We start from the raw sequence: 14,272 nt of genomic DNA on the forward strand, positions 1-14,272 counted from the left end.
ATCATGAAAATATATACATCATAGAGTTATGCTAAAGCCATTGGAATTTGTTTATCAAAAGTTTTAGACTCTAGCGACGGCATTTTCCTTCGATTAGGAACAAAATATGCTAAATTATCAACTTCTCATTAATGAAAATATTTTTTTCGAAAAACTGAAACTTTATGACAACTTTCTTTCAATTTATTATTATTATTGCAATAAATACGATTCGATTAAATTCTTCATTCTATGCCTGTTTACATTTTCAAAATTGTTCATATTTTTCATGAATGTTAAAAAGTGGCGAGCAAAAATTTTTAGTTTGGCATCTTTGAAACTGAAGTTTCGCATCCTGATTTACAGCTAGCAGAGTAGCATTTGCTGTTTTCTAAACTAAAAAATTATTTGTAAAAAAAGAAAAAAAATCAGCCAAATTGGAGAGTGGTTGCATTTAGGGTACCTTCTTTGTTTGTGTTGGGATTTATTGCATTATGTTATTTTATTGTTGCCTCAACTTAGTCCTTACAATCCAAGGAAATTAAAAAGAGATAGAGAGAGAGACACTGCGTTCATGACCAAATTACCCAACCTGACGCTACAACTTTAGCATAAGATGATTTTATCCCTAAAAAAAAACCTTCCGAGTATATTTTTGTTTTGATAAATCAGGAAAGATAAAAAGGATAACGAAAATTATTTTAATTACATGAAATTAATTTATCTTAAAATAGACATATGAAATACATTTTCTCATAATCTATCCCTGTAGGTTTTTGCTAGTTGTGATTGTATGGACATATCAATTCTTTTAATAGAAGAAAGATCATAAAGAATAAAGAAACTTACGGCACCATTTTTAATTTTGAAAAAGAGCTGTCTTCATTTTTCTGGACAGCTTCGACTCCAGATATTTTTATCAAAATTCCAAAAAGATTATTTTATTGTTAGTGCAATAAATAGAAACCTTTCATATCAAAAAGCAACATTGATAAAGTTTCGATTTAATAAAGATCAATAAGTAAAATTTAAAAAAAATTAAAAGAATAAAAAAAGAATCTTCAGTTGGCGACATTTTATCTATCTTGGCATAACAATAAATATTGAAATTTCCTATCAGGAATTATCTTAAAACTGGAAAATCATTTACTGTTGCAGATAAAGTAACGTAGCACAAAGGAAATATTAAAATATTACTCCAAAATAATTCTGTGTTTATATAATTACTGACCTTCGGCTTGCGAACGATTGCTCCAAGGTTAAAAACACAGATGATAAAACGCCTATATCATTCGACGAGTGTTCAGTTGAACTGTTCCTCTTGAATTGAAACGAGCTTCGGAAGAATTAAGTTTTTTTAAAATGAAATTTAAGAATATTTTTATAACTGGCGCCAATAGAGGTATTGGCTATGAATTTGCTCGGCAATTCGTATCCAGCAGTGATCCACCACAAGTTATTTTTGCCACCTATCGGAGTGCCAATTCGCTGCAGGTAATTTTTTTTAATTATCGTTTTCTTCTAATTTGTCGGAAATACAAACACATTATATTCATACTTTTTAAAAGAAATGTAAATAAACTAGCTTTCAAATTTTCGCCACTTACATCTTTTTCTGCATAACTATTTATCCCGCAAAAAGGATTTATAGTAGGATATTTTATTTTTTAAATCATTAAAATTGTTAAATAGAAAATGATATCAAAAATGCGCTATTTATAAAATCGTTCGTAAAATATGCGTTCGTAAAACATGTAATTAATAAAATCGTTTTGTATTTTTCTTCAAATTTAAATATTATTCTTTTAATAAATTGAACACGTAAAGTAAATCACTATCACAGTAAATTCTTAAAGGAAAATAATCTTACGTCAGCCATTTAAAAATAGCGTTAAACACTGAAACTTATTTTTACACATTAACTATAGAAAAAATAATCAAAAATAAATCTGACTGTATTTTAATTCTGTGCGAGACAAACTTTTAGAGTGTATTTTGTTTTTTTTTGCAGAAATCCTCGAACCTAATGATGTAAAAGGGGCATAAAAGTGACTATGAGTCAGAATGGAATAATTGTTTTTTAGAAATTTAAGCATAAACTTGTAATATATGCTACTATTTTGATAATTTATATTTCAAAGACCTCATTGAATCTTAAAATTTGGTTTGTTTAGCAATATTTAAAAGAAAAAAGGCATTTTTATAAAATTTGCGCACTTAGTATAAGAAAAAAATGGGTGATAAGCTATTAAAATAAATAAATACTTTGCTGATTAAATTACTTTTTAAAAAATAATAAAAAAAAAAGAAAACGGAAAGAAATAGAATCGTTACAAAGATTTTTAAGAGATAGTCAGCTTTATTAAACTTCTTAAAAAAATTATGAATTCGAGGAAATTTAAATGTTTTGTTCCATAACATTTTGTTGCATGCCGATTGGTGAATAAAAAGTGTTGTTGAAAAAGGACACAGAATTCCATTATTCTAAACCGAATTACCACATCCATTTATTCTAAACCGAAACACTTCTTGAACAGAAGCAAGTTTAGTTTTAAATAAGTTTAGTTTACACCCATATTTTTAATATTGAGTGCTTCAATTTCTAAGAAAAATTCATTATTATGTAAATCATATGAATCAGTTTGTTAAAATGTTGAATACTTTATTTTTTTTATCAGGAACTGAAAGACTTACAAGAGGCATCCAAGAAAACTAAAGTTGTCTTAATTAAAATGGGTAGGTGTTCTTTTATAAAAAAATATTCCTTATTTCTAGGATGTGCTGTATTGTTTATTTTATGATTCATTGCAAACATCATAGAAGTTATATGTAAGAAAGGAGATCATATATTTAAAAATAAAAATTTCTCTTTTAGCATATTATTTTCTTTCTAGTATTTAACAATTTTTTTTTATTTTACATGAAAAGTGCGTTCTAGTTTATAGAATCCACAAATTTTTGCTCACTTCAGTAGTTATTTCGCGCTATTTTTTTAATTACTAAGTGCAAAGAAAATCAGCTGTTTATAATTAATATTTTTTCTGATCCTCCTGAAAAGACTTATTTGATACATTCAGTTTGAAACATAGCATTATATTTTAAATTTTTACTGTTGAGGTCAGAGCCGGATTATACCTTTCGTAGGCCCTAGGCACAGCCGTTTATGGGCCCTCCCCTCCTTCCCCCACTCCTCCCCTCTTTTCAAAATATATGCTAAAATTTTCTTCGTATGGAAACGTATTACGCCATTTTAGATGTATTAATTTCAGAAATGACTAAAAGGCGTAAAGCTTACAGTGATTTGTACGATAATTTCGGTTTTCTTGTTCACAAAAATTTGTCAGAATCTGAGATTAAACTAAAAGCGCAAAATTTGGTGAAAATTTACTCATCCGATTTAGAGGAAAACTTTGTAGATGAATTTTTACTATTTTCAAATTTGTATGAGCATAAATCTGCACAAGAAATGTTGAAGGCTCAAATTAAAGATAAACTTGTGAATACTTTTCCTAACGTTCACATTGCATTAAGAATATATTTGTCGATTCTTGGATCAAATGCAGAAGGAGAAAGATCTTTCTCCAGATTAAAATTGATAAAAAATTATTTGCGTTCAACAATGAATCAAGATCGTTTGGCATCGCTCGCACTTATGTCTATTGAATACGACATTTTGCGTAGTTTGGAATTCGACAGCATAATACAAGATTTCGTTGAATCCAAAAATCGCAAAAAAGTAATATATTAGATCATAAGATTCTGCAAAATAATTTATTACCGAAAAATATTATATTTTTATTTGTATCTTCATAATTTTGTGCAAAATACACTTGTTGTTTTTAAAGCTAAATTATTTTTGTCAAAAATTTTTTTTCTCCCAAGTTCTTCGTAGGCCCCTGAATTTCGTAGGCCCTAGGCACGTGCCTAGTGTGCCTATAGCTTAATCCGGCCCTGGTTGAGGTTCAAGCGTTTCAGCTTAAAATATATTCGATTTTATGGTTGGAGACCTATGTATTAGGATGTAGTTTTAATCATCTGTTTAAAAATTACATATATATATATATATATATATTTTTGTTATATATATACATTGATATTTTTTTGTTATTTCATTTAACAGTAATGAAAATGGAATTTTTGTCTCCTCAATTGCAAGATTTTCGATGACAAAATCTAAATTGTGATACAAATGAACCGATTTATAACACAATCATGAATAGTATACTTCAGAGATAACAATCTAAAAATGCATCTTTTTACTAAAAACAGTTTCACAATTGTTTTTGAGGTTACATTTAAACAATTTACTTCAAGTTTTGATATATTTCATTTAAAATAACACTCCGAAATTTTAAAAAAGTTTCTTACCACTCAACTTAAAAATTAAATGTTTCAGTGCGAAATTATTTGATTCGAGCAATTTCTCAAAAAGCAAAACTAACATTAATAAGGCTCCACATTTTCAATAAGACTTTTTTTTCCTTGAAATTATTTAAAATTTTAATATTACGGCTAATCCTTTGAGAATCACCGGTTCTGATTTTAAAACTTAATCGGCAGATAGCGCTGCTTAACCAACATGTATAAAGTGAGGCTTTTCACCAGTAATATTGTATTTTGGTAGTTTAACTTCGATTATCAAATTATAAGTTATTCAGCTAAGAAGGTTTATTTTCTTTTTTGCTCACAACTTATTGTAATCTGACGCTATATTTACCGGACAAAAAATAAGTCACCCCTGGAGCAGTAATAAAAAGCATAATTTAATTAAGGTAAGCAGAGAAAAAATATGTCAAAACTATAAGAATATGGTAACATTTACCGTATTGTTGTTGTTGTCGTGTCTATGCTAGTACAAAGATTAGAGTCCTCCAAAAGTCTTGATAACAAGGTTTGCAAGTTCTGGAGCCTGATGGCTATGGAGAATTTCGATGGGAGGTGCTCCAAGTTGAAAGAGGGAGTCGATAATAGCCTGGCAGTCAAAAACATGGTCTGGAGTTAGTTGCAAATGAGCACAGTACTTGCACATGGGATAGAATTTTATATGGGTGCGTGAGATCTTCATGCCCTTGAAATGCCAGTACGTAGCCTAGCTATTGTAGAGGAGAGATTTCTTGGGCAGTTTAGATCGGGGATTGTTGCCTTGCTAAAATGCTGGTTGTATATCCTGCGTCTGGCGACAGCATTCGCATCTGCACAGGTGACAGCTCGAGGTTGATCTTCGTCGCGTGCTTCCTTTGCAAGGGCATCTGCGCATTCGTTTCCCTCGACTCCAACATGAGCTGGGATCCACTGGAGAATGCAACGGATATTTAATGAATGAAGAAGGGCATTAATTTCATGGGTTATAGATGTATTACCGTTACGTATTGCTTCGAGTGCTGATTTTGAGTCTGAGAAAATCACGATTTCTTTTATTGAGTCTTTTAGAGATTGGGAGTGACAATAGGCAAGAGCCTCTTTAATAGCGATTAATTCGCTGGTGAAGTTTGAAGCAATTTGGCCAGTGGGTATTTTGAGTTTGACTTCATTTCCTGAGGGGTAAGTGATGGAGATGCCAGCACCACCTCTATTACAGTCAATATCAGAGGAACCATCTGTGTAGACTATTGCGCCGTTTTCCCTGGAAAGTGAACGAACAGTGTCTTCACCTTTTTGTAATAATACTCGGGTTGGTTCCTTCTTTGAGCATGGTTCAAGTAGGTTAGTATTGATTTTAGTATACATAGGGGGCTTGGAAGGAAAGAGAGGCTCTTGAATAATGTCCAAAGATGAGTGGTCAAGACAGACGGATTCTCTGATGTCTCTGTCAAATTGCAACGGTGATGATCTCTGAAGTCTTGACCTGCCTGTCCAAGTGTCAATAACTCTGCGAGCAATGTGGTCTCTATTTACCGTATTTCTGGCTCTATATGAATGTCAAAAAACTCGGTAATTTATACCAAAGCGTTTTGGTAATGATTTTAGTAAAATTAACAATAAAATATGGTTTTATAATAAGTGATAAAATTTGGCAAACGTGGTAAAATGGGGTGATTCTATCATGATACCTTAGCCTTAGAGCATGGCAAGAAACCATTTATTCTGTTAAATTTACTTTTCAGTTTTGTATTTTTTAATTTTCGCAATTTTTACTGTTTGTAAGAACTATGATTTTGAGAACCAGGATTTCCGGTAAACCGTTACCATATGAACAGAGAGATTACTAAGCGAATGATCTAACTATCGTATATTTTGGTTTCATGAAGAAAAAAAAATTGCATTATCATATGGTACTGTAATTTTACCAGAACTTTTTTCTCCGTGTGGATCTGCGAAGTTGTTATTCTGCTCACTGAGGTGACTACTAGTACACTGTAAAAAATTTCTAATCGAATTACAGTGTAAAGTACCGACACTTTGAGAGTATCATCCCTAAAATCCATTTTACTGTAATTATACCGTAAATTACAGTAATATTTATTTTACTAGAATGATTCAGTAAATTTACTTTAATTATTAATGTAAAAATTACGGTATATCAGATTTTTGATTCCGTAACATACTCTGGTAAAAATGAATTTTACCGTGAAAAGTACCGGCACCCTGAGTACCGGTACTTTTTACCATAATTTGATCTAGAATTTTTTACAGTGTATGTTTGTTTTATCATTCTGGATGAGCAGGTATTATCTTACACTGACCTTTTCGTGATGAAGTATGCTATTGATACCTCTATGTTTCAAGATGATAACAGCTAAGTTAATCAAACTTGAAGATAAGGCGATTGAATGTATAAAGCTTAATCAAACTTTTTCATCTCGTGGCAAAATCAACAACATCCCATAGAAAATCTGTGGATACGTTAAAACAGTGGGAAAAAAAATATTTTGTTTTTCTTTTTTTTTTCTCTAGTCCGAATTGGTAAATTTGAGTGATCAGATCCTCAGCCAGCGATATAAACTGGAGGCGCCATAAATGTAGTTCCTTGTGAATTGGTGTGTGCACTACCTAATCAAATTTAGGTGCTCCTGAGGCGGAGTTACTTAATGCTTTTTTTTTTTTTAATTTCTCCAGGGAATTTTTTGCCCGGTGATCTTATCCCTGTACTAAAATATATTTAAAAAAGTAGTGCGTGGAGTCCCTCCGCGTGGAAGCAGTTAAATTTCGCAACCTGCGACGTTAATTGTAGAAGAATCAGCAGTCGTAGAAGGATCACTAGTTCTATTCAACGACTCTTTTTTCTGCTCCGCTCGCTTCCGTGCTCTGTAATCACGGTAATATTGTGCATTTTTCCCTCGAGGACCTCTTGAACCATCGTGGTTGCCTCATCATCTCGCCCTGGAAAATGTATTTGTATTAATAATGTATGTGAATGCGTTATAATATAATTTCAAAAGAGAAAACCTAACAATCAATTGATATTCACAAGAGACGTGCCTTGACATAACCTTAAATCCGTCGCATTGTCCGTGGGATTGTTTTCACTCATTTTTTACAATTGTTATCCACTAAATTTGAAAATAAAAAATACTACCCTATTAAATTATATGTGTATCAAAACAAACTAAAAAGAATATTTATAGAAAAACAATACTTTTATGACTTTTATTATTTTTATGCTAGTGAGAACCAAAACAATATGGAAATGAATAAGGGAAAACTGGATCCTACCACGTGATTTCTCGGCCATTAAAAATGTAGCGTTAAACGTTTAACGCAACATTGTTGGAAGTCGCATAAGAAGTATAACTTCAATAAATAAATAAATAAATTTGAACCTTATTAAATCTTTCTCCCCAAAACATACAGATGTCACTGATCCAGAAGAAATAGAAGTTGCTAGACAAATCGTTGAAACAAACGTTGGGGAAGAAGGCCTTGATCTACTCATCAATAATGCTGGCATTTGTGAAGTTACTCCCTACGACGGAATCACCGTTGAAAGCTTGGAAAAACATTTCAAAACAAATGCTGTAGCTCCTTTATTGATTACAAAGGTAAATTTTATTATTCGTTCGTAAAATTTACAAATTTAACACTTTAATGCTTCATTATTATATTTGTACTAAGGGACCCTGAGGGTCATTTTAACAAAATGTCGCAACAAAATGTTCCTTGTTGACAGCACTTACTAAATTTAATATAACACTGTTATGTTTGATAACCTCTATTTTATTTTTCCGCAGTGTACTGATCGTAAGACACGGTTACCAGTCAGTAGATAATCGAAGTCAAGGACGAGAGGTGTTGCTTTTAGCAACGGAGTTCTTAAGCCACAGAGGCTCGCACCTCCGATATAATAATTGATTGGGGAAAACAATATTTGGGGATGTTAAATCAAATAATTTCACCGAAGTCAAGCATTACAGGTGAGTGGGTATGTGGCCGCTTTGATCAACTGCGAAGGGTCCGAAATTGCACGGTATCGGTTCTTGTTGAACTGTTCTGCAGTAAAGTGTTTAACTTCGTGGACATCGTCGGGCTACCAGAGCAGGGGATTGATCCCCTCTGCAGCGGATCAAAATTATGATGGTATATCATCTGATCAACCTCAGGGATGTTTCCCAGATCGTCGCCAATCGGCCATATTAGAGCCGTGATGGCTCAGGGATAGAGCGTTCGCCTTCGAATGAGGTGATCCGGGGTGGAATCCCAGCAATGGCTGGTCGATACGAATTCTGCACCCGGCTCGCACGGACCACATTGTTGACGTAAAATATCCTCATTGGTAGACGGATCATGGGTAAGAGTCCCCTTGTCTTCAGGCTAACCGTGGAGATTTTCGAGTTTTTCTTCTCCATCCCACGCAAATATGGGAAGTCTTCCACGAAGGTTAATTTCTCCCGCTACTCGATCTAGGAGTTCACTTGTCTTCTGGATTATGTTCAAAATTGCAAGACTAAGAGATTAAACATTTGTAGCCGTAAACTCAAAATTCGGTTTGGCTGTTCACCGACTGTTATAAAATAAAATATTCCATATAATAATTCTAGTGCGACGTAAATAAAATACTACTATTACTTCTAAGGGTCTCTGTCCCCTGCACGCTTCGCTCACATCCCTTGATTGCTCTGTAATCAGTTTTTTGTTTCACTATAAACAAATTGTTACATTAAAATTAAAAGCAGTTCACCAGAAAGATCTCAAAATGTTTTATTGTATTAACACAGGTTTAGTTTCTAAAATTTAGTTACAAAATCTTTCAAGATAAAATTTAAACTCAATCTTTTTGCTCGGTTATTAGTGAAATTTCATGTATAATTTTGTTTTTTAAATTCCTATTTGATTGTTTGTTACGATCAAAATTTGTTAAATGTTTTTAGCTAAAGAGTATATTTAATAATAGTGCAAAAAGGTTAACTCTAATTCCTGAATATGCTTTCCAATTTTGTATTCATTATTTTAAATGTTTATATTGACTTATTACGATTTAATATGAAACTTATTATATAAGCAAATATAGTTTATTTTCTATCTAATAATTGTAAAAAAAATTAATAAGTTCGATACAGTTTTATGAAATAATGCGTAATTATAGGATTTCTTTGCAATAAAGGGATATTACTTTAATTTGGAGTAATAATCAAAATCAAAAACCTAAAATAACAGTGAATAACATCAAAAAAGATTTGTAAATAAGTATTTCAGGCAAATAACTTTTTAATAGCTACTATAATATTCACATAAATAGTAGTAGAAAAATAGGAATTATTAATCCATATTTTGTTTAAATGTCAACCTTAGTGGGATATTTATTGATTTTTCATAATTTAAAGACAAAAAGAAATCGATACAAATAAAAAAAAAACTAAAGAATGTGGAAAGCATAGCATTATTTATAAAGTTCCATTACAAATGCCCTTATGTTTTTAGAATCCTTGTTAAAAGAGCATATACACTACGAGTTGAAAATTAATATTTAAGCTAGGAAAAAACAAAAACTATATCGAAATCGAAAGAATCACTATTAACATGGGCGAGACTAAAATAACATCAAAATATATCAGTGTGAGGGCACAGAGTAGAGTTGAAAACTGATTACTGGAAATACCTTCAATTTGTAAAGGACAATCAAACACGTTATTATTTTTTATAGAGTTTTTGATTTTTCCTCGCCTAAATATTAATTTGGAATTCCAACATTGTATGCTTTTTCTCTTATTTTCCGACAAAAAAAGGTACATGAAGGGCAGCAATTATGGTACACTCTATAAACTGGTAAGAAATAAAAGAAGTAAAACAGAAAACCGTAAATAAGAGTAGGAGAAAAAAAAATGTTGTTAATCCTCTGCCAATGGAAGCAGTCACTGTAAGAAGGAATTAAAGTACTGCAGAAATAAAATTTTAAATTTCAATACCGATTTAGAATTTGGCTGAATTTGAAGTCAAACAATATTGGAGCATGGGTGTATAAATTTCTGTTAATACTTATTTGCTGCTACAACTCCTTGCACTATATGCGTATTATATTCAATAAAGAATCATCTACATTTCTCATTCTATGTAGCGAAATAGATGCAGCAACTTATTTCATATATAAAAAAAACATAAAAATGCTTTATTTTGTATTAAAAAATAGCCGAATTTAATTGTTTCGATGTGTGTGAAACAAAATACTAACTACTTTAGAAGATTCTCAAATTTTTTACTTATTGTTTTGCATTACAGATTTTTAAAAATTTTGCAACATGTAATCAAATGTTATACTTAAATAAATATGTCTTACAAGCATCTTTATAATTGATTTTTAGGCATTGACTCCGCTACTGGAAAAAGCAGCTGTTCAACAAAATGGTTATAAAGCGGCAGTTCTCAATATTTCTGCAGCTCTTGGAAGCATGGGATTGACGGGAACTATTCCCTTTGAAGTCAATGTCTCTACCTACAAGATAAGCAAGGTTCAGAAATTCATTCATAATATTTTTTATAGTAGAAGAATTTATTTATTCATTGAAAACTTACGTCGCAGTGCTTGCTATCTAAAAATAGTTTTCGAGGCAAAGTTTGGAAATTTATTTATATTTTTTACATTAGAAGAACTTATTTATTTATTGAAAGCGTACGTCGCAGTGCTCACTATCTAAAAATAGTTTTCGAAGCAAAGTTTGGAAATTTATTTATGTTTTTTATAGTAGAAGAATTTATTTATTGAATGCATACGCCGCAGTGCTCACTATCTAAAAATAGTTTTCCAAGCAAAGTTTGGAAATTTACTTATATTTTTTACATTAGAAGAACTTATTTATTTATTGAATGCATACGTCGCAGTGCTCACTATCTAAAAATAGTTTTCCAAGCAAAGTTTGGAAATTTATTTATATTTCTTTATATTAGAAGAATTTATTTATTTATTGAAAGCATACGTCGCAGTGCTCACTAAAATCGAAAACTATTTAAAAATAGTTTTCGAAGCAAAGTTTGAAAATTTATTTATCTTTTTTATATTAGAAAAATTTAATTATTTATTGAAAGCATATGTCGCAGTGTTCACTGTCTAAAAATAGTTTTCGAAGCAAAGTTTAGAAATTTGTTTTATATTTTTTATATTAGAAGAATTTATTTATTTATTGAATGCATACGGCACACTTCTCACTATCTACACAGCATGCGCTTTTTAAATTAACTCAAAGGAAAACGTAAAGAAATTCAAATTTCGAAAAATATTCATTATTTAAATACTGAAGTTGAGTTGTAATAAATAAGTAACCATGTGCCATTCAAGGATGTCACAATTTAAAAATGTCGACGATAAAAAAGATGACAAAAATTTCCTTGAGAAAAAAGGAGATGGTTTATTTTGAAAGAAAAAGTCTGAACTTAATGGTAGAACAGAAATTTAAAAAAAAGGAAGAAAAAAAACTGAAATTGAAGCACATTTTGTTTTAACGCAATAAGCTTCAAAGTACAGAAATATATATATATACATATGCATATATAAAGAAAAAACGCGTCTAAAAAATTCATAATTAGATATCTAGTAAAAAAAAATTCGAAAATCGAGCTTTGTAATTTATTTGCAAATGTAATCATTTGGCTTCATGCTAAATAAGTTAAAAATTCGTTTAATATATTATTTAGAAACTGATTAAAGTGTTAGGATTGGAGGAGAGTTTGAAGAATTAGAATGTTTTAATATAGTTTCGCTGTGCATTCGGTTTGGACACTATTAAAGTTTATAAGTGATACAAGATAACTTTAAAAGGTGACTAAGTTGATCATCAAATGTGGCTAGCACATGCATAGAGTTTGACTGTTTACAACGCCGGTGTACTCAATCTACGAACTCTAACTTAAAAAAAATATTGGAAATCACTAGAATTGTATAAATATCTTCTTCTAAACGTCCCATTCTTTTGTAACCCCCACTTGGGACAAATGGAGATGAAGTATATTTATTTAGAATGAACTAACTGTATGCTGTAGAGATCGCTAAACCATCGATCGAACTAAAGAGCTACTAGTAGCTCGCAATGACATTTTCGGTAGATAGTACCACGCTCAGTTTCTACACTGTGTGAATGTAAGATTAAATATAAGAGAGATTTTTTTCTTTTTTATGTTGCTGGTTATTTGGTTGGTGGCTCACATTTAAAAACTGTATTAGCTATCAAAATCGGCTATAGGTGGCGTATAGCTGAACTTTTTACCTATGGCAACATCAGGCATGCTTCCAACATTATCATCTGGTTAGTCATAGGAGTTGAAAGTACGTTAGTTTATGACCTGATTTTCAAATCGATTAAAAAATTTTAAGCTTGGGAACTATTTGGAATTGAAAACTTCCTAAAACGTAACGCTTAAGGTAAGCATCGTGAAAATTTTAAAATAAATTTTTGACAATCTAAATGCGAAAAATATTATGGAAGGGGGAAACATCGTAATACATTCCCATGTAACTGAGCAGTGGAAAAGGGGGACATGAAACTGATCTTCCTCCCAGATGGCGTCGTATTCGAGTGTTATGATCGAGAATGGTAGTTCAGAAAATTGACTTTAAATCTGACATTTTCCAATTATGCATCAGTAATATGTATTCTTAATTATAGTTGAATTAAAATTTAAAAGGTGGAAAAAAAAGAGCTTGCAGTAATCCCACATTCTTATATTCTTTCCAGGCTGCTTTCAATATGGCGATGAGAGTTAGTTCTTTGCCCTTAAAGGAGAAAGGTATTCTCATAGTGATTATGTGTCCTGGCTGGGTCAAGACAGACATGGGCAACAGAGATATGGCAGAATTAACGCCAGAAGAAAGCATTTCAGCCATGATCAAAACAATTGAAAGTGTGACTGAAAAGGATCACGGAACTTTTGTTGACAGATTTGGAAAAACAATACCGTTTTAAAAAAAATCATCATCTGTAACTGAAAATAATTTAATTGATGTCATTTGAAGGCAAATTGACATAAAGAGAGTAAATTTTTCTGTTTCGAATAGTACTCCTGATAATAAAATATTTCGGATGCCTTTAGTTCTTTCTTTCCCTTTTTTCATGAAACTTTTGATCTAATGATCGGATTTACACGTAATAAAACTCAATCTTAATGGTTTGAGGGGATGACCTTAAGTATGTTAATTTACAAGCGCAGACGATATAGGTTACGAAATCAGAGACAAATATATACTTCCTCTGAATAAATAGTTTTTCCGTCGGATTTCTGACCCTCAAAATGTATGGTTCCGATAGTTTGATCAGAAGAGCTGTCCAAAATTTGAACTCCTTAACACATAGATTTTTTGGAAAAAAAACCGGCCAAAAAATAAAAATTTTTTTATGTAAAAAAATTTATTCCGCTCCTGGTTCAACTTTTCTTTTGGTGGACAATTTTGATATACTGCGCTTTTGTTCCATGAAAAAATGCTATATATTATTCTTGGATAAATAAGTGTTATAGCTTACAATCCCATGTAAATGATAAATATCCATAAAACAATTTTTTTCCTTAGTTTTCACACTGTTATTTTCAATTTATTCGAGTGTGAAAAATTATAGCAGCATAAAATACAACGCCGCTCGAATTATCTCGAGTGTGCACAGTTATTTGGCCTGTTTAGCGAGCTCGAATTAACTCGAGCACACAAGTTAAGGGGTTAGTGATAATTTAACTTTTTGCGTATTTCGTAAATTCTCAAAATTGGAATTTTTAAAAATTTCTCGATCTATGGCGAAATACGCAAAAAGTAAAATTAACAAAAAGAGGTCTAACTTTTGGACCGCTCTCCTGATCAAACTATTGGGACCATATGTCCTAGATTCGATCCTCTCTCATTATTTTAGCGGTCAAAAATTCCAATTCTTTAAAACAAAGGTAT

General features: G+C 31.3%; 1 protein-coding gene across 1 annotated transcript; it reads left to right on the forward strand.

Annotated features, from left to right (window-relative positions):
* Positions 1-1,048: 1,048 nt before the first annotated feature.
* On the forward strand, positions 1,049-13,426 carry LOC122268287 (C-signal). Its single transcript, XM_043050933.2, has 5 exons — positions 1,049-1,473; positions 2,658-2,715; positions 7,771-7,958; positions 10,713-10,859; positions 13,077-13,426. Exons 1-5 carry the CDS (start codon positions 1,342-1,344, stop codon positions 13,302-13,304), a joined length of 753 nt encoding a protein of 250 aa, XP_042906867.1. The 5' UTR covers positions 1,049-1,341; the 3' UTR covers positions 13,305-13,426.
* Positions 13,427-14,272: the final 846 nt, after the last annotated feature.

This window comes from Parasteatoda tepidariorum, chromosome 10 (genome assembly GCF_043381705.1).
Source record: "Parasteatoda tepidariorum isolate YZ-2023 chromosome 10, CAS_Ptep_4.0, whole genome shotgun sequence".
Lineage (NCBI taxonomy): Eukaryota > Metazoa > Arthropoda > Arachnida > Araneae > Theridiidae > Parasteatoda > Parasteatoda tepidariorum.